This window comes from Manis javanica, chromosome 11 (assembly GCF_040802235.1).
Source record: "Manis javanica isolate MJ-LG chromosome 11, MJ_LKY, whole genome shotgun sequence".
In the NCBI taxonomy this organism is placed as follows: domain Eukaryota; kingdom Metazoa; phylum Chordata; class Mammalia; order Pholidota; family Manidae; genus Manis; species Manis javanica.
The window spans coordinates 25,901,687-25,922,653 of record NC_133166.1 but is presented as its reverse complement, the minus strand read 5'-3'; the positions used below and the strand labels follow the sequence as shown (position 1 = coordinate 25,922,653).

Below are 20,967 nucleotides of genomic sequence, written 5' to 3'. Positions count from 1 at the left end.
GTCAGGGGTGGATGCTGGCAAACAGTCGGTCAATGTGTGTGTGTATGTGTGTGTGGGGGGGGTGCTGTTTTCAATGTCTTGAAACTCTAAGTAAATAGTTATTGTTTTACTACTTTCCCTCTACTTCCAGCACATGGATTTTCTGTACATAGAGTAACTCCTCTTTGCTCTTACTGTCAAAAGTACTCCAATGCCTCCTGACCTTCCCTCGGAAGATTCAAGACCTCCATTAACAGGCCACATAATAACTTCATAGGAAAATTGTATTTTGTAGATTTAGCCGGCATAGATAAGTTGTCCTAAATAATTCAACTCTCAGTTAATACATGATACTGGCTGGCTAGGACTAGCAGAAACCAGCAACCTCTAGTCCGAGGATAAGAGGTACTATAGAGGTGGGAGATTAATTATAACATTTCTCATTGGATATATAGAGAGTATAGCTACCTCCTCCCCATTAAAAAGCCAAATATTCTCAGGCGGATCTGTCTGGCATTAATTCCATACACCAGGGGGTTGAGAACTGGAGGTACGAGGAGATAGAGATTTGCTAGTACAATGTGGACATGAGGAGGCACCTGGTGGCCAAAACGGTGGGTGAAAAAGGAAAAAAAGGCAGGTACATAGAAGACAAGAATCACACAAACGTGGGCTCCACAAGTGCTAAATGCTCGAAGTTGGCCGTCTTTGGAGGGCAGGTGCAGCACGGCCCGCAGGATCAGGCAGTAGGAGGTGGCGATGAGGATCACATCTGCGCCAGTGACTGAAAGTGCCACGGTGAGGCCATAGATGGTGTTGGGCTTGATGCTGGCACAGGCCAGCTTGGCGATGACCATGTGCTCACAGTAGGTGTGGGGGATGATGTGGTGTCCACAGAAGGGTAAGCGCTCAATGAGGATGACAAAAGGGAAAACAAAGAGAAGGCCACGGACCACACATGCCAGACTGATCCTCCCAATCACCGTGGCATTGAGGATGGATGTATAGTGAAGTGGATGGCAGATAGCCACGTAGCGGTCGAAAGCCATGGCCAGCAGAACAGCTGACTCTGTGGCAAAGACTGTATGAACAAAAAACATCTGCGTGAGACAGCCATGATAGGAAATTACATGGGACTGAAGCCAGAAGATGGTTAGCATTTTGGGCAACGTGGTCGAACAGAGCACCAGGTCAGTGGCAGAGAGCAGGCCCAGGAAGAGGTACATGGGCTCACGCAGAGTCCTGTCTGTCACGATGACATAGAGGATGGTGCCATTGCCAACCAGAGCAAGGATGTACAAGAAGCAGAAGGGGATGGCCGCCCAAACGTGCTGCTCTTGCATCCCAGGGATTCCAAGTAGAATAAATGCAGAAGGATGGAAGGCAGTATCGTTGGGGATGGGTGCAGAAAGCATAATGATGAAGAGAACAGAAGGTTTTACCTTTCTAAAAGTGGTTAGAAAATGAAATGAAGTCATCCTAGATGTAATTTATTCCTCCTACATATCCATTCAATTTCCTTCCTTTCTTTCATTCCCACCAATTCTACTCCATTTCATGTCATTTCTTGCCTGGATTATTAAAATGCCTTTGTAACTAATATGCCCACCTCCAGAATTTTCATCTTCCAGTGAAGACTCTACACTGCTGTTTAATATTCTAACATGAGAAAATCAGCAACCATAAAACAAATATAACCTTTCTCAGTGTATGCTGGGTAGGATGTCTTGCATTATCCTCCTATGGCCTACCCTCCACCACTTTCCATCATGTTCTGGGCAATGGGACACGGGACTGCATCAAGAGACTCTCCTGCCTTCTCAATTCTGGATGAATTTGGCAATAGGAAACACCAAAGGGAGACTGGAGGCAGGTCAAGGATTGATTCCTTCAGCTCTTGCCCAGCAGAGCTGCTGCCAGCAGGCTTCCTCCCTCTGAAAACTGGCTTCTCTGGCTCTGGTTTCCTCTTGTAAACATATCCTCCTCTTGTCCCTTCACTCCAAGGGTTAGAACAGTGCTGACCTGCCTTTTCATAAGGTGTTTTTTTTTTTTTTTTTGCACAGACTATTTCTGTTTGGTCACCTGGCAAGCCGCTAATAGTCATTCAAAACCCATAGGAATATGTCCCCATCTATGAAGACCTTCTATGATCCCTTCTGGTATGGTGAGAGAATAATACATCTTCAGCATAACCTCCTTTAAGAAGTATGAACTTGCTTTATATTTACGTGTATATCTCCTGTCCCCTTTATAAAATTTCTGAGTTGCTTTTTTTCCCTGTATCTAGTATCAATGCCTTACTTATACTAGGCCAATAAATAACATTTGACTAGTGAATGGAAAAGGATCAAAGGCAGCCACTGAATTTTTTAACACTTGGGTAAGTGACCATGCTTGAAAATGGTATTTCTTCTTCAAAATCTTCCTTTAGACAAGATCTTCCCTCCTTCCATATGTTCAAAGCCCCTCTTACTATTTTCATTCTGTATATTCCAAACGGTGTCCCTAATTAGCCCTTCAATATATTGTTAACATAATCTAATCTATCTATATATAGGTTTCTGTCTGCTTTCTTGATTGGCACCATGCATTGCTTTGAATATAAAACATATCTACTTTAGTTTTTTTCATCCACTTTAAAGTATGAGCCCAGGTATGACCAGTCAGGACACACAGGTGTGTGTTTCAGGAAATCTCCAAGTGAAGCAGCCATGGGAGAGCAAGAGAGGAGGAACGGCAGAGTCCAGGAGTTTGCATTGAGTTAAATCAGGGAGGTTTCCTGGAGTGACTGGGCCAAGGACTGAGACAATGCCCAAAGGAGAGGAGAGAAGAGAGAAAAAGAGGTCTGTCCTTGGTTCCATCTTACCCAGACACATCCCTGTAGGTGAAGTCAGAATCATCATTCTTACCTTATCAGAGTTCACTCTTTGGGACTCAAGACCCTTGTGTTTAGAAGGGATGTTAACATTAAGGTTATCCAATTATTCTCACCTAAAAAGAATTTTAGAATGTGGAAAAATCAAAAAGTTCCATAATAATTTAAAAGAAACATATCCGATAAGGGTAGACATCCAAAACATATAAAGAGCTCACACATCTCAACAAACAAAAAGCAAATAAGCCAAATAAAAAATGGACAGAAGGGCTAAACAGACAGTTCTCCAAAGAAGAAATTCAGATGGCCAATAGGCACATGAAAAGATGCTCCACATTGCTAATCATCAGAGAAATGCAAATTAAAACCACAATGACATATCACCTCACACCAGTTAGGATAACCACCACCCAAAAGACAGACAACAACAAATGTTGGTAAGGATATGGAGAAAGGGGAACCCTCCTGCACTACTGATGGGAATGTAAATTAGTTCAACCATTGTGGAAAGCAGTATGGAGGTTCCTCAAAAACTAAAAATAGAAATACCATTTGACCCAGGAATTCCACTTCTAGGAATTTACCCTAAGAATGCAGCAGCCCAGTTTGAAAAAGACAAATGCACCCCTATGTTTATCACAGCACTATTTACAATAGCCAAGAATTGGAAGCAACCTAAGTGTCCATCAGTAGATGAATGGATAAAGAAGATGTGGTACATATACACAATGGAATATTATTTCGCCATAAGAAGAAAACAAATCCTACCATTTGCAACAACATGGATGGAGCTAGAGGGTATTATACTCAGTGAAATAAGCCAGGTGGAGAAAGACAAGTATCAAATGATTTCACTCATATGTGGAGTATAAGAACAAAGAAAAAACTGAAGGAACAAAACAGCAGCAGACTCACAGAACAGAAGAATGGACTAACAGTTACCAAAGGGAAAGGGACTGGGGGAGATGGGTGGGAAGGAAGGGATAAGAGAGAAAAAGGGGCATTACGATTAGCACACATAATGTAGTGGGGGGTATGGGGAAGTCAGTACAACACAGAGATGACAAGTAGTGATTCTGTAGCATCTTACTACACTGATGGACAGTGACTGTAATGGGGTATGCGGTGGGGACTTGATAATGGGGGGAGTCTAGTAACCATAATGTTGCTCATATAATTATACATTAATGATACCAAAATAAAAAATAATAATAATAATTTAAAGGGACACCCTTTCTTCTATCCCTTATTCATATCTAACTGCTTTATTGAAAGACCAATTAATTCTGTTTGTTTTAGTAACTGCAGTATGCAAGTCTCATATACTACTGCAAATCTATCACTCTATGCCATCAGTCACTGTAGCTATACATTAGATAGGTAATAATGTTATTACAAGTTTCAAATTACTAGGAGTTATTATTTTGTTTGAATTTTAAAGTAAAAAAATAGAATTTACTGCCAATTCTACTGTACATTTTTATATCCTTAAAAATCCAAAATTCAAGTTATAACATCAAGTAACTGTAAACATTTCAATGCCCATCTTGGAAACTCTAAATAATTTTTACTTCTGTCATGGAAATACCTGTGTGATTTTTAAACAATAAATTAGTGGAATATTATCTTGCCATCTGATCGGGAAATAAGTTGCAAGGTATATATAGTTCATTAATCATATGATGCTTGACTCCCAAATGTGATATTTTTTGGTATCCTGAAAAGTGGTGCTGGCAGTTGCTTGTAAAATTCTAGCAACAGAAAACATATGCTTTCTTGAGGTAGCCATTTCAATGTTAGACCCTCTGAGTCAAAGAATATTTCTCTTTTCTTCAAGGTAATGTCTGTAAACACAGTCTACATCAAACAAGCATTTTTCCACTTTGATGTCTTAGGTTTCAATTTTATGAACCTTAATATCCTTTCTAAGGTTATATTTTATTTCATTTACTTTGCAAAGAAATTTTTTGACTGTACCAGGAATTATTCTACATGGCGTATATATACTAAAGAGTAAGAATATGCATGTTACATGATATGTTAAGCTTGTCTAATGAGAAAACATTAATCAAATCATCTCTAATATATGTGTGAAATGCTACATTGATGTATGCTATGAAGAAAATATAGGGAGTTAATTCCTATTCAGAGAAGGCTTCCCTGGGAAATGAAACTGAGTCTCCAAGTCTAAGACTTCCTCTTCCTGTGGTCCAGTCTGGAGAATAAGGGGTCACAGACAAGACTCAGACTGCCTGCGTTCAAAATCTGTCCTGACTGCAGTTCCTTGCTAACCGTATTATCTTTAACAATTGTCTTATTCCCCTCAGTCCTCAGTCTCCTAATATAAAATTCAGGTAATAATACTTTACAGGGATTTTTGGAGAATTAATTTAGAAAAAATATATAAAGCATATAGTGCAGTCTCTGTAATTTAATAAGCATTCACTGTAGGACTCACTGACATTTCTCACTCTTGAAAATCTCTGAGCCCATTGATCTGAATATGTACTTAACCTGTCAAAAAATGAAACTTCTCTTAATTCTTCAAACTGAAAGACATGTTGGCCCTTCTTTAATCTGAATACAACTGTTAAGGTACTGTGGTTTCACCTTCTTTTAAATCAAAAACTGTCTTCAGCAATATCCAAGACTGGTTTTCAGTTAGCTTTGCTAGGTGAACTTTCTTAAGATACAAGATGGACAGGCTCCTCCAATGATTCCAGTCCCATCAATATGCCAGTGTCATTGAGAGCCCCTTATTGATCTCCCTTTAACACCAAGAAAAAGGTGTGGTATTTGGGGTCCTGTGCCAAAGTGAGCATGTTCTGTGCCTCCACTAAGAGAAAGTGAAGGTACAGGAACATGTATGTTCTTTCTGTTGAAGGAACACCTTTAAGGCTGTTCAATGTGACAGTCATCTGATTTCACCCTGGAAACAACAAATGGAACCTGGGGATACTGCAGCAGGGATTCTTAACCTGATGGGCTTCTAAATTTTCTGCATGTGAAATTACAAACAGAATTAGATTAGATTTGGGAAGGAGTACCAGCTGTACTCAGACACTAGAGAGGTTGGAAATTAGTTAACTTTGCTGATCCCATAGGCTTTCTGAGGCACTGTGAAGGTTCTAGGTACTCAAGAAGATTACTCCCTAGCAAATATTCACTCAGCTTCACTCTTGCCTGGCTGGCCTGACCAATATGCATGAGAATAAGACACAGCCATTATCAAGAAATTCTGACTTTATCATTGCTTTAAGAACAGCTGCTCCTAGAGATCTATCTGTCTGGCTTGTCTTGAGCCCATAAGGAATATGGGCCAAAATCTCTAACTGCAATAGAAAGGATTGAGGTGCAAAGATAGTAATGACTTACGAGTGATACATTTTGGTATGTAATACCACTATGCAGATACCTGAGGGGCTTAAGGAACTGTGCTTCCTATAACAGAGTCAGGGAATAATCTGGGATAACCTCTGGAGTAGCCAAGGATGTCAATATCTTTGTATGTCATGTTTCTGTATCTTCCCCTACCTCTGCTCCTGGCTTTACAGAATTGTCCTTAACCTTATTTTCGGTTCATCTCATCCATCCAGCACCCACGCCAGTGTCAGTGGTCAGCTGCACTGGAGATATCTCCATCCAAAGAAGTAACATAGTTCTTGGATCTGAGATTTGGTCCCATTTATCTCTACCCTCTGAAAGCTTTTTTGACTCAGCAAGGCTGTGGTGTGGCTCAGAGCACCAGTGGTCCCAGATGCTAAACTCAGAAGTGTATTTGCAAATAAGATCTCGGGAGACACACCAGTCATGTCAGGGTCTTTTCTTGGAGGCTGGATATTTTTTAAGTCAGGAGAAGGGTCAGCACTGTCCTGCAGAGGTTAAACCTGCCTGGCTCTTGGACAAAGTAGCCACATTGTGTCAAGCTGTTAGGGAGGGAAATTCAGGGAGAAAGGAGGTGACAACGAGGGAGGATAGAGTGGGAAGAAATACACCTCAAATTGGAATTTGCAGTTTCATTTGGTTGCCTAATCCAGTGCCACACATCATCTGTTTTCAAGAAAATAATCACTGTATTTAATCTGAATTACTCCAGGTTGACCTTGAGTTTGAGTCTTTATTCCCTTTAACAGTTTGTGTCTTCATTAGGGTAATTCTTTGTCTTTTCTCCTTCATCTAATTATACCAGATGATAAGCTAGTGACTCCAAGATACCACTAGTTATACTCCCATGTAAGGTACATACTTCTCCTATAATGCACTAAAGAAATGACATGTAGTCTTTTGAAATATTCTTCAGTATTCTCCATCAGACTTACTCAGGACAAGTATCTAAGTATCCCAGAATGAAGATGCAAAATTATATGTTGAATGGATTGGATCAGGAGAGACTCCTATAAGTCAAGGCAACATGGAAAATGTATACATGGGAAAGATGTGCAAGGGAACACTGGCATTTCCTTCCAGAACTGGCTCATCACCTGAAACTATCCAAGATGAGGATATATCTGATATCTGAGTCTTAGGAAGATAGCTTTCAAGGCAGACATGTGGACAAGGTGGAGTCATTCATTTAAAGTGCCCTCACCAGGCAGTTCTCACATAATTTATCCTGTTACTTCTCTTCTCTGTCTCTCACTCCGGACCAAAACATCTGACTCATTGGTACTGAACTATAAATACATATTTAGGGCAAAATAATATTTACAATTTGTCTGTGACTTTCATGCAAGTTGGGGAAAGGTGATTTCCTTTACTCTAGTGCTGCCACACAGAGGAATCTATTTTATACAGGAAAAGGAGCAAATGTAAGTGAGACAGATACAGATTTGCATCCCAGCTCTGACATTTACCAGATGAGGAATTTCAAATAAATTATTTAAATTTTTTCAGGCCCTCAGTTTCCTCATCCATAAAATAGAGCTATTAATTATACTTTAAGTCTGTAGTTCCAAAATCTTACTGTACAGTGTACATACACATTTAAATGGGAGGATTCTGGGTACTGTGATGAGAATAAATTGTACAAGAGGGGCAAGGACAGAAGTAGGAAGATCACTGATGAGGATACTGTAACTATTCAGGATGAAGTTACAGGGTTTGGTCTAGATTATAAGCAGTAAAGGTACAGAATAGAGATCAAGTTCTGAAAATATTGTGAAGTAGATACAACAGGACTCGCTCATGGATTAGATATGGAAGGGAACTAAAGAAAATTTGATGATAGCTTCCAAGTTTTGGGCATGAGCTATTTCACAGTGTGAGGCATCTTTTACTGTAATCGGTAAGAAAGCAAATTGAGTACTTTGTGAGGGCAAACAGGAGGTTACTTTTCAATTTGTTGAGTTTGCGATGCCTCTGTGATAACCAGCGAAGTTTTTGTGAAGTAGGAGAAAAACCACTGAAGCCAAGTGATAAAAGTAATTAGAAAAGGAGGAAATGGCTAACTATATAAAGTGCTGATGGTAAGTCTAGGAATAATAGGACTGAGACCACTATTTTTAACAACTGCAGTCGTTACTGACCCTGACAACATGGAATTTGAGTAGGCATAAGTTAGAGACAGAAGGGGAGGGAATAAGAAGCAGTAAATACAGATAACATTTTCAAGGATTTGTACTGCTAAGGGAAGTAGAAAATGGGGTAATAGCTGAAACTGCAGAAGAGTTGAGCATTTTAAGTTGAGATAAATATTATTAATTTTTTAAGCTGATGGAGAAAAATCCAAAAGAGAAAGAAAATTAAGAGCCTAAGTATGAGGAAAGAATTATTGCAACAATGGCTTTAAGGACCCATTAGGCAATGGAGTAGGGCCATCCAGGAGAATACATAGACATGGCTTCTCCACGTTGCTTGGGATGCTAGCATATCAGCTGGGATCCAAGAGGCAGCGTACCGAGGTCAAGCATGTCAAGAGACCCAGGTGGAAACTGCAGAGATTTTTATGTCCTCAACTCAGAAGTCTCAGAACATCAAACACAAATTCTAAGGTATTTCCAAGGAATTAAGTAGGTGAGGTAGGATGGCCAAGATTTTAGGAGAAAATATCAGAGTACTGAGAATAAAATTGTTCTAGTTATTTACTACTGCATTAAAAAACTATGCCCAGAAAGTAGTGGTTTAAAACCATTTTTTATTATCTCTGATGATTCTGTAGATTTCCTGGGATCATAGGGGCACTTGTCTTTGGGCTCTCATGCAGCTGCAGTCAGATTTTGGATGGAGCTGGAGTCAACTCTAAGCTTCACTAGAATCTGTGTAATTGATTCTGGCTGTTAACCAGTAGATCCACCAAGCTGCCAGCCACATGAACTCCCCCTGTGCTCTGAGATTCTCGCAGTGTGGTAGTTGTTTCTATAGAATGTCCAAAGACACCAGTGAGAAAAATGAAAAGGTTTCTTTTTTTATTGAAGTATCATTGATATACAATCTTATATTTGTTTCAAATGTGCAACACAGTGGTTCAACAGTTACCCATATTATGAAATCATCACTACCACTAGTGCAGTTACTATCCATCAACATAGAAAGATGTTATAGAATTATTGACCATATTCTCCATGCTGTACTACTATCCCTGTGACCAACTTATAGTCTAGTCTCAAATATCCTAAAATGTCATATCTATTTGCATTCCTTTTTCAAGGAAGTCCTGACGCCAGCCTAGATAAGAGAGGAGTGGAATTAGACTGTGAAAGAAAAGAAGAGAAGACAGATGAAAGAAAAAGAGGGGATGTGAACTCAACAGTCCAAGCAGGTTTATTGCTGAACCTGAGAGGGACCCCCCCCCCTGTCCTGACAGCAGAACAAAGGAAAGAGGGTATCTGAGAGGTGAAGAGGCTTTTTATGGCCAGGGCTTTGGGCAGGCTCTTTGAGGGGAGGGATCTGGGGAAAGGTGGGCTTGTGGCTTGCTGGAAAATGCTTGTAGCCTAGGTAGATGAAACCTAGGTTTCTCTGAGATGGTGGGTGGGTTTATTCAAAAAGGCAGTACCCCTGTCCGGATTCTATCAGACTGCACTTCTTGGAGGAGTGGCAAGTTGATACTTCAGAAAAGTATATGTAATGTATTGTATGTAATATATTGCTTTAGCCATTTCTGGAAAATAAAATGTGCAAGAGTGTACCCTCTGGCCACAATGATTATACTTCTTTCTAATGCAAAATAAATTCACCCCTTCGCTAAAATTCTAAAGTCTTATTCCCATTATGGGATTAGTTCAGAGTCCAGGATCTCAGCCTCTAAATCAGGACCAAGTGTGAACGAGGATCACTGGCTTCAGTTCTTTATATACAGATCCCTAAATGCAGTTCCTGTCAGTATGAAGACCTGTGAGGTAAAGAAATCTGCCACCTACACAGACAATTTACCATGGTGATGCAGAGACAGGAAAACTGCAATAGATATTCACATGTAAAACACTGGGAGAGGCATATTGCAGTAACTAGTTCACAGTTTTTAAACTCCAGCCAGAAATTAATATCACCAATTTCTTAATAAGGACCCAATCAGGCTTCCTTGGAACAATTTTCCATTAGCTCTTGGCTAATCTCTGGGCAACTGGCTCCATATTCTGTGTCATTTTTGCTTCTTAATGAGAAATGACCTGTGTTTACATTGGAGTGCTTCCTGCCTAATTGAACTGTAGATCCAAAGTCCTGTTTTCGTCTTGCGCTAACTCTGTCCCTTTTAGTTCAAGCGGATGGTGCTTACATTTGTGCATTCCTCTTAAAAATTATGGTTTTGTCAAATTTGCAACAACATGGATGGAGCTGAAGGATATTATGCTCAGCGAAATAAGTCAGGCAGAGAAAGACAAATGCCAAATGATTTCCCTCGTTTGTGGAGTATAACAACGAAGCAAAACCAAAGGAACAAAACAGCAGCAGACTCACAGACTCCAAGAAGGGACTAGTCATTACCAAACGGGAGGGTAGGGGAGGGCGGGTGGGGAGGGAGGGAGAAGGGGATTGAGGGGTATTATGTTTAGTACACATGGTGTGGGGGGTCACAGGGAAGACAGTGTAGCACAGAGGAGGCAAATACTGAATCTGTGGCATCTTACTGCACTGATGGACAGTGACTGCATTGGGGTATGGGTGGGGACTTGGTAATATGGGTAAATGTAGTAACCACATTGTTTTTTCATGTGAAACATTCATAAGAGTGTATATCAATAAAACCTTAATAAAGAAAACAAACAAATAAATAAATAAATAATTTAGGACTGTACACCAGAAAGAGTAAATGTGCTGTACGTAAATTCAAAAATAAATTAAAATTTGAACATCAAAAAAAAATTATGTTTTTGTATGAATTGTGTAGGGCTTACTCTATTACATAAAAGTCACACCCACAAATTTCTTCCAGGCTACCCCTTTTCTGATTTTGCCACAAAGTTATGGTTCTCTGGGAAAATACCCTTAAGATTCTTAGAAGCTTCTTTGTCTAATTGAAAAGATTTATTATGCATACCCTTAAATATTTCTCTGGATTCTTGCAGTTTCATCCTAGAAATGATATTATACCTTGAGTCATTTTTCTTTCAGAATCTTTTGTCATTTGGAGAAACTGGTGGGGCAGGGGCACCATCTTTTCATTTGAATCCAGCCAGCCATGACTCCTTTGCATTTACTTTACCTTATACTTAAACACTGAGTAATTTCATTTTCGCTTATATCTTTATCTGTACCTTACCATATGTGGCATCTGAGTAAGGTGTCCAGGAAAGGTGATTTCCTGAGGACCTGGCCAGAAGATGCTGAATGTTTTGAGTACACATGTATTAGATAGGATAAGATCTATAGCAGCCAGCATGGAAAAGAAAAAAAAAAAAAACATGTGCTCATGAAGTCCCCCTGTGGAAATTAGGTAAAGAAGGTCACTGTTGCCTTCAAGGCCCCCAGGTAGATAATAAAGAAGGCAATCCCAATCAGGAGGTGGAGCTGCTCTACCCCTGGGATCCCAGTAGGATGAATGGGCCAGGATAGAAGCTGCTCAAGAAGAATGTGGCCATCGTAGTCTTGGATTGGATGTGTCTCATTGACTGAAAATAAAACTATCAGGGATGATTGTTACAATGAGCTACAGAGCCCACCTCTGAGCCTTCTCCAATATTATCCCCTCACTTTTAGCTCTGGAAAGTGATGTTATCCCTCTTCTCTTCACTAAGTGTCTGCTACACTTTAGTCACAATTAAAGCATAATACAAGTGGTATCAAAATAATTTTTTCGCAGAGACACAAGTCCTATAACTCCAGTCATGTAATTCTAATCCTGTCTAGCTACCAGCAACCCAGGAAGTTTTCTAAGAAAATAATGTGCACAAAATAATATTAGGCAGACAGGCAATCACTAGTCTGGGAAAGCACTTGCTCCCCATATTTAAATATTTCCAAACTAGATGAAGACTCCCACTCTCCCACCAAGCAGACCTGCGGGAATCCACAGATGATTCACACTATAGGTAGGGAGCCTGGAAGGAAGGACACAGCTAGATGTGGGAAATCAGTAGCACCTTCCTCACCCACCTTCAAAGCTCTAGATACAGTGAATCTCCATTCTTTGTTGAAACTTCCCAGTTGTTGTTAGCCACACATTATCTTTAATCTACTAGTACTATCTCTGATCAGTCCCTTTGATCACAGAATCCTGACTAGGATCTTTAGGAAGCATTATACTCCCACCTTATTTACTGGTCTCTGATTGATTGCTGAGCATTTTTTCCTGTTTCCTAAGGCTAAGAATATTGCAGTGGCAGGTCCTATATCTCTAATGCTCCATCTCCTCCAGCACTAAACTAACACAGGACAAACCCTTCAGTAATATCTGGATCATGAGTTATTGTAATCCATACTTTGTCCTTGTTTCCTTTTAGACCAGTGTGTCTGTGTGAAGATCCACCCCTTCCCCTTTTAGGGAAAGGAATAGCTATGGCTGGCCCACGGGTCACAGACGGACTGTTGTGAGACCCACTCCTGAAAGCAGCTGTCCTACTGCATTACGTATCTGTGCTCCTCCAAGGGGTTTAGGGTAGGTGAATGTCTTAGGCTTCCCCCACCATCCCAAAGAACAGCAGAACAGTCACTCACAAATACAAACCCATGCTTACACATAAAAATAACCTAAAAGTCTGAGGTGACACACCAAATTTCAGTCTCAGATGTCTGGCCCCAGTCTGGTATGACCAGCCCTGTATCTATCACAACCACTTAATTCTCTTTATTTTTTTATACATCCTTATAAATTTTTACCTTCAGAAAAACCTTGGCACATCTTTGGGGAGAGCAATGGGAGGGTCTCAGAATACAGCTAAGAGAAATGACATTTCTCTCTCACGGCATTCTCGTAGTGTGAGTGCCGGCTCTGCAGCTGTATCCCAAGTTCTGATCTTAGCCTCTCCTCTTTCCTGAAGCCCACGTCTTTTTAACCTCCTTCTCTCCTATCTACCAACTCCGTTTCTCATCAGCTCTGCTCCTTACCAACTCTATTCCCTAATAGTCCTACATTGCTCAACACCAGCTTATACCTTGGAGGTCCTGGTCCTGGAATTATTTTGTAAAGTCAGGGTAAGGACAAGGGAGTGCAGATACACAGCTGGCGAAAACAGACCAAAGTTCAAAAGAAGCAGTCCCAGGGTCAGTAAAGACAGCCACAGGGCAAAGGGGGTAAACAGAGGATCATGCCCACAGTAGGGGTGAGCAAACACAGAGCCTGGAGAAGTGAAGTATGAATGCACTTCTCTTGTCTTCTCCAAGGATTAGAGACAATTTAGAAGAGAGGGCCTCTGAACCAGTGGACCTACGGGCCTCAGGTCCAAGGCTCTAAGCCTGTCTAGGACATAGTAAGGATTCAACCAAACTAACCCTTCCCCAGTTTAGGAATTTACACCTCTGGCTTGGGAAGTTTTGGAATCCAGGGTGGTAACACACCTGTCTTAGCAAGGTCTTGATCTAGCTTGATCAATAATTTGGTACTCTGGTAAGAGTCAGATCTACCATGTCTCTAGGCCCCATCTAGAACTCCTAAAACATCCTGTGCAGGGACTGTTTCATTTTCTTCTGAGTCCCTAGCACAGTTTATTGTATAAAAGGTAATCAATACATATCTGTTGAATGGAAATGAATCTGCTTCTAGACTCAGATAAAAAAACTGGAGCCATTTCTCACTGAGGCTGTCATCTCCCCAGGTATGAAGAGGACACTCTTTTTTAGATACTGACTTCAACATTCAGTCTTGCTTGGCTCAGTGGAGAATCATCACTAACTTTTGGTTCAGTCCATTATGTAGAGTACAAGCTAGTAATCTATTTGCATGGGGCAAATGTCTAACACAAAGTACATGTGTGTCTGAAAATCATAGATAGCCAGACTGGGTACAGTTTCATCCCCTCCAACGGGAAAATCCTCCATATGACCTCCCATCAGTCCAACAAGGAAGTCTACTTTCAATGTCTAGTGGCCAAAAATCTGGAATTTATCCCTTACTCTCCTCATCTCTTCTCTTCTGCTCTAACAAAATACTTCAGCTGTCTGGAAATGAGTTTCCGTGTCTATGAAAAGAGAATAACTTGGAAATGCTTAAGTTAAAGAAGAACTCTGAGGAGCCAGTAGGGAAAACAATGATTACTTTACTACTGAGGTAATGTATTGCCTTATCTAGAAAAAATAAGTCTTTCCCTGTGACTCTCCGTAATTTTCTCTCTGGTTAGGTTGAGTGACAGAAAATCAGAGAATTCACTCATTACTTAAAACTCATTTGTTTTCATTTTTTTATTCAGCAAGTATTTATTGCATGCCTATTATGAACTAGGAGTTTTGCAAGTGATAGGATTGTAATGGTAAACAAGGTGGCAACTACCCTGGTCCTGGGTGACATGCGGAGGGATGGGCCGAAACAGCAAAGTGTACAAGCAGTCATTGCGTTAAAGTCGTCATAAGTCCTGACATAAAACCTATGTTGTGCAATGAGTATGTATACAAGAGATAATGATCTGCTATGCAGAATTAAAGAAGGAATGACTGAGGAAGGATTTTTAATTAAAGCCTAAATAGGAACTGCCAAGCAAAAAATAAAGAGAAGGAGGAGAGACAAGGAGAAATGTAATACATTTGAGAAGTTGAAAGTAGGCAAGTATGGTAATGTCCTGTCTTAAGTCATTACCTGTAGTATCAGTTTGCCTTGTGTGTGGAGGGGAGTATGGGACAGGTTTTGCTTGTGTTTGGAGTGTGTCTTTGTGTGTTATATGTTTGGCGTCTTTTGTGTAGCATGTTGTGCTCGTGGTTGGGAATGTTATGTGGTCTGTGAATGGTTTTCTGTTTCATGTTTAGTGTGTGGTGTGACTGCATGTGTGTTGCGTGATGTGCAACATATTGTGTTCTCAGTTGCATGTGTGTTGTGTGTATTCTTATCTGTTTTGGGTATTGTGCGTTTGTTGTGTCATCTGTGTGTTTTATGTGTTGTGTGGGATATTAATTGTGTGCTGTGTCTTATATGCTTTGTATATATGTTGTGTGCTTTGCATTGTGCGTTCTGTGAGGCCCTGTGTGCTGTATGTTTTATGTGTGTTTTGTGTGATGTGTGTAGTGTGTGAAATGTGTTTCATAAATTCGGTGTTCTTTTTGTTGTGGTTTGTGTATTTTTTGCATGTTATTTTGCATGTGTTATGTGTGGTGTGTGTTTTGCGTGTGTGATTGTGATTTGTGTGTGTTTGTGTTGTACAGGTTGTGTGGGTGGTTGGCTGTTTGAGTAATGAGTGCAATTTGTGATGTGTGTACTGTGTGTGGTCATGCTTCATCAGTGTGCCTCACTGTGTGTGTTGTGTTTACTCTGAGAACTGTTGTTCATGTGTACTGTGTGCAGTTATGTGCTCGGTGTGTGGGGGGTTGGTTGTTTAGTGTGACGTGCTGTTTGTGTGTTAAGAGGTTGTATGTAAACTCTGGTTTTGCGTGTTGTGGGTGTTTTGTATGTGTGTTGTATGTGTTGCGTTGGCACTTTCCGTGTGTGTTGTGTGTGGCTGTATGTGTTGTATGTTCTGTGTGTGTTGTTTTGTGTGCTGTATTGTCTGTGTTGTATGTAGGGTGTGTTGTTTGTGCTAACAGTTGTGATGTACATTTTTGTGTGCATTCTGTTGTGTGTGCTGTGTCTCAGTTTGTTTCCTTGTTTTATGTCTTACTGTGTGGGTTGTGTGTTATGTGTTTTTTACTGTGTATTGTGTCTGTTTGATCTGTGTTGTGCTTCTTGGGCTTGTTGTGTGTGTAGTGTGCTGTTTGTGTTGTTGGTGTATGGTACTGAATGATTTGTGGTGTTTGTTTTGTGATTCTGTGTGTATTCTGTTTTGCTATGCTGTGTGTGCTGTGTTTTCTTGTGTGTTTTGGGTCGTGTGGTCTGTGATCTGTGGGTCTTGTTTATTTTCTATGCGTTGTGTGCTGTCTGTGTTGTGTGGATTGTGTATGTACTATGTGTGGTATGCGTTCTTTACTGCTTGTTGAATACACTGTTCTGTGTACTTTTCTCTGTGTGGCATGCTATGTGTGATATGTGTGGTTGTGAGTTGTGTGTTGTGTACATTGAGTGGTTCTTTGTGTGTTGTACGTTTTGTCATTTTTGATGAGTTATCCATGGTGTTTGTACATGTTGTGTGTTTGTTGTGTGGCTTCCGGTGTCCTGTTTCATGTGTAATGTGTCTGGTCTTTCTGCTGTCTGTTTTGCTATGTAGTGTGTTCTGGGTTGTGTGAGTGCTGTCTATATGCTTTCTGTGTGTTACGTACAGGGTTGATGTTGGGTGGTCTGTGTATTTTGAGCATTCTGTGTGATGTTAGTTTTGCGTTGTGTCTGATGTGTTCTGTGAGTGTGTATTTTGTGTGTGTGTTTGTGTGTTTTGTTTCGTGCTGTCTGTGTGTGGGTCTGCGTGTGCTCCATACTGCATGCTTGTAGCTGTGTGTGTAGTGCGTTATAGGTGTGTTGTGTGTGTTTTTGTTGGTTGTGTGTGGATTTGTATGTGTTGTGTCTGTTTTGTGTGTGTGATTGTGACTTGTGTGCAGTTGTGTTAGAGAGGTTGTGTGTGTGTTTGGCAGTTTGAGTTATGCACGTGATGTGAGATGTGTTGACTGTGTGTGGTTGTGCTTGTTTAGTACGTCTCATGGTGTGTGCAGTACATAGTCTGTGCAATGTTTTTCGTGTGTTTTGTGAGCAGTTATGTGCCTTGAGGTGTGTGGTGTGTGTCTTGTGAGATTTGTTTTGCGTGTTTCTGTGTTGTGTGTGTGTTCTGCGTTATGCTCCTGTGTAAGGATGTATGTGTGGTGTGTCTGTGCATGGTTGTGTGTGTACCGTGTAGTGTGCGAAATGTGTACTATTTGTCTTCTTTGTTGGTTATGTGTGTTTTGCCTATGGATTTGTGAGTGTTGTGTGTGCTTTGTATGTGTGATTGTGATTTGTGTGTGGTTGTGTTCGAGTGGTTGAGTGTGTGTAAAGACAAACCATAGGTTTCTGGCTTTGGAATTCATGTTTGTGGAGATACCACTTACCATAAAGGAAGACAGAAAAGATGGGCACTCTTTATGGGGGAAGGTAGTGGTATTAAGTTTGAGGAGTTTGTGAGCCATTCAAGTAAGTAAATGCCAGGAAGCAATTGGATAAAGAATTCACAATAAGACAGACCTGTGCTTGGGTCCTAAACCTACTGCCTGTCCTTCTGTAATCTGTAAAGTCTCTGTTTCCTCATCTGTGAAATGAATTAAGTAATATTACCCTCTCATAATTATCTTTAATTAAAACTATAAAATATGGACCAAGGACAGTGAACACTTGCTTGGAGCATGCAATTGAACAAAATAAATACAAATTAAAATCAACTATGTAATCTGAGATGGGTAGGGAAAAAAGTAGAGCAATAGAGAGCACAGAAGGAGGGATTAATAATATATAGAATCAGGACTGGAGTGTAAAGCAGGAGTGACGTCTGAAGAATTAAAGGAAGGGGGTTTTGCCTTTAGTTCATGAACTGAGAAACACAGGAGTGAGCGGCATGTTAGGAAATATCTAGCCTTCAAATATCACAGAATTAGCTAGAGGTAAGAGAGAAACCTCAGTATTAGCACTCTTCTGTACCCATCATCACCTTCTTTAAGTAAAACACAAAACCATGAAAACCCTTGATTTTCTGGAAATCCAGATTTTCTTTCTCCCCTTTCCTTCCTGCACTTTGAGCATGTGCAGAACTCTAAAATCGCAAGTGAATTGGAGTTACAGCTTTATTGTATGTCTTCTTCTGTTATATAAAACTTAGCCTAATCAATGTTGCCTGAATTTCTCCTTCGGTGGCCCTCCCCACTCACGGTGTCTTCTTCAAAGAGCAGAGGCGCATAAATTTGTCCTGGATCTGTTTGGTCTTCACTCCATAAACAACAGGATTTAGAGCTGGAGGGATGGTCACATACAGGTTGGCAAATAGGATGAGCACATTAAGAGGGACGCTGTGCCCAAAGCGGTGAGCAAGGATAGAGAAGAAAGCTGGTGTGTAAAACATGAGGATGACACAAACATGGGAGCCACAGGTGCTGAGGGCCTTGTGACGGGCACCCTGGCATGAGAGTTGAAAGACGGCATGGAGGATGAAGGTGTAAGAAACAGCAATAAAGATCACATCTGAGATGACAGTCATGAGGGGCACAGCAAGTCCATACCAGATGTTGATGGAGATATCAGCAGAGGAAAGCCGAGCAACGCCTATATGCTCACAGTATGTATGTGGGATGACTCTCGTCCCACAGAAGGGTAACCGTTTCAGCAGAAAAACATCCGGCAAGATGACACAGAAGCTCCTCACAACAATGCTCACCACGAGCCTGATGATCATCTGTGGAGTCAGGATGCTGGTGTATCTCAAGGGGAAGCAGATGGCCACATGGCGATCAAATGCCATGGCCAACAGGATGGCGGAGTCCACTACAAAGCTGAAGTGGAGGAAGAACATCTGGGTGAGACAGCCAGAGAAGGTTATTTCCTGGGAGCCACACCAGAGGTTACTGAGCAATTTGGGCACTGTGGTAGTGGACAAGATGAGGTCTGTGGTAGCTAACATAGAAAGGAAGAAAAACATGGGCTCGTGCAGGCTGGGCTCAACTGCAATAAGGTGGAGGAGGATGCAGTTGCCCACAACAGCCACAATGTAGATGACACAAAAGGGAATCCCAATCCAGACGTGGAACTTCTCCAGGCCAGGTATTCCAGCAAGGATAAAAGAACTGGGGTTGTAACAGCTTAGGTTATACATGGTTTCTTCAGTCTGGGGTCCACCGGTTTTTTAAGCCCTGAGGACAAATCAGCTGTCAGAATGGGCTGGGAGAGAGGACAGTTGCACTCGGGCTGGACAGGCATGGGAACTGCAAGTGCCACATTCAGGTGAGATATACCTCCTATCTGCTGTGTGTGCTGGCACCGATATATTTGTCTTCTTTTCACCCCTTTCCTTCGCCATTAGCCCCACCTCATTTCTTTTTATGTTTATTAGTAAACCATAGGACATGGCCATTTTTGTAGGACAGTGATTTTACATGATTAAACTTAAGTAACTATGTCCCTTTCTCAATCGGGATTATTTAGAATAGACCCAGGTTTGAATGGAAAAAGAAAATATGTATAAGGAGAAGGAAGTGTGTGTGTATGAGAGAAAGGGAGAGGAGAGAGGGAGGGAGAGGGAGAGAGAGATATTAGAACTATTAAAGGGATGAGCTGTGAGGAAAGGGGAGTAATTGAGCAAAATAGCATGCTTCAGGCAACAGGTTTGATAAAATAAACTGAAGGGTTAGAAAGGATAGATTCCAATGCCATGGGTGGCATGGAGATTTTGTTACACAGATTAGGATGTGGTTCAGATTAGGATGTCTTCTTAGTGGGGTGTGAATATAAGAGAATGCATCTATCAGAAAATGCACAGGGACAAGTGAGTAGCATTCTGCTGACTAGGGCAGACAGCAATGAGCTCAGAAGATGAATTGTGGCTTCAGAGGCAATGCCCTAAACCTTGGAGGGTCTCTGTTCCCTAACATTGATAGGAGAAACAGCTCTACCCATCAGTGAGTCTGACAATGCCTCTGTAACATATCAGCCTGAGTCATTTGGCCTAGGCAAAGTCAAACAGAGTAGATGCTCATCTCCTAGAGATGAAATAAAGTATAATAAAGAGGTTTTGTCCTAGTATTTTCATTTCTCATCTTCCAGAACTTGGACCCCATTTGGGGATATTCTAGCTCTGCACTAAAGAGAACCTGCCTTTGGAGATGCCTTTGCATTGAAAACATCCTTTGAGTTTTAACTCTGTTAGGCAGAAGAATAGATATGAGACAGAAACCATGGGTATAGTCAAGAGTAGTGTGAGGACCTCTGGAAAAAGACCCCTACCAAAAGTCCATAATAAACAATTAAGCAAAGACAGAGTCACATTAATTCTCTAAAATAAAATATCAAACTAGGAATATAAGCACTCTTCAGTGAAGATTAGTTAAAACTAAAAAGCCAGGAGTAACTTAGCCTGGAATGTTTGAACATCTCCCAAATAAGAAAATACTCAACATAGCCCATGTCTTCCTTGTGTCAATTAAATAAGACTATTGTAAATTTTACTTTAGCCTGCTAAAAGTCCCAGTTTACCTTTAACTTTACCCAGATGCTGCTTTTCCTCCTCCAGCCCCTGATCAAGTCATACATAACCTGGGCAATTAATATAACAGGCAAGCCCAGCCATAGACAACAGAGTGAAGGGCAGGAAGGATTCCATCTTAAGGATAAGATTGCAATTTTACACCCAAGAAGTTAAGTAAGATTCTTAACTTACTGTATAACAGACTATTTGAAAGCAAGACAAGCAGCCTTGATTAATATGCTCCCAAATCAAGAAAATGCTATTCTGAGAAAGAATAAAAGCAGTAAATTTCTTATGTTAACTTTGCAAAATAGTCCAGAAAACTGATAAGAAACTTGGTGTCTCTTTAGAAATAAACATTTAGAGACCATTTAGTGGATCTGCTTCCCTAGCTCTTTGTCTCTAACTGCCTATAAACCCCCTAGACAACAAACCACTACGGACTCCCTTGTCCCCTCCTGGTGTGATCCAGGA

General features: G+C 40.8%; 3 protein-coding genes across 5 annotated transcripts in view; all 3 read right to left on the bottom strand.

Annotated features, from left to right (window-relative positions):
- Nucleotides 1-20,967, bottom strand: part of LOC108408928 (olfactory receptor 52P1-like) — a 50,866-nt gene that overhangs the window by 14,206 nt on the left and 15,693 nt on the right. The gene's annotated exons all lie outside the window — the stretch shown is intronic.
- LOC140844219 (olfactory receptor 52D1-like) lies at nucleotides 444-1,457 on the bottom strand. Its single transcript, XM_073215695.1, has one exon. The coding sequence runs from the start codon at nucleotides 1,455-1,457 to the stop codon at nucleotides 444-446; it is 1,014 nt and encodes a 337-aa protein (XP_073071796.1).
- LOC118968831 (olfactory receptor 52H1-like) lies at nucleotides 17,447-19,125 on the bottom strand. Its single transcript, XM_037000973.2, has one exon. The coding sequence runs from the start codon at nucleotides 19,123-19,125 to the stop codon at nucleotides 18,184-18,186; it is 942 nt and encodes a 313-aa protein (XP_036856868.2). The 3' UTR covers nucleotides 17,447-18,183.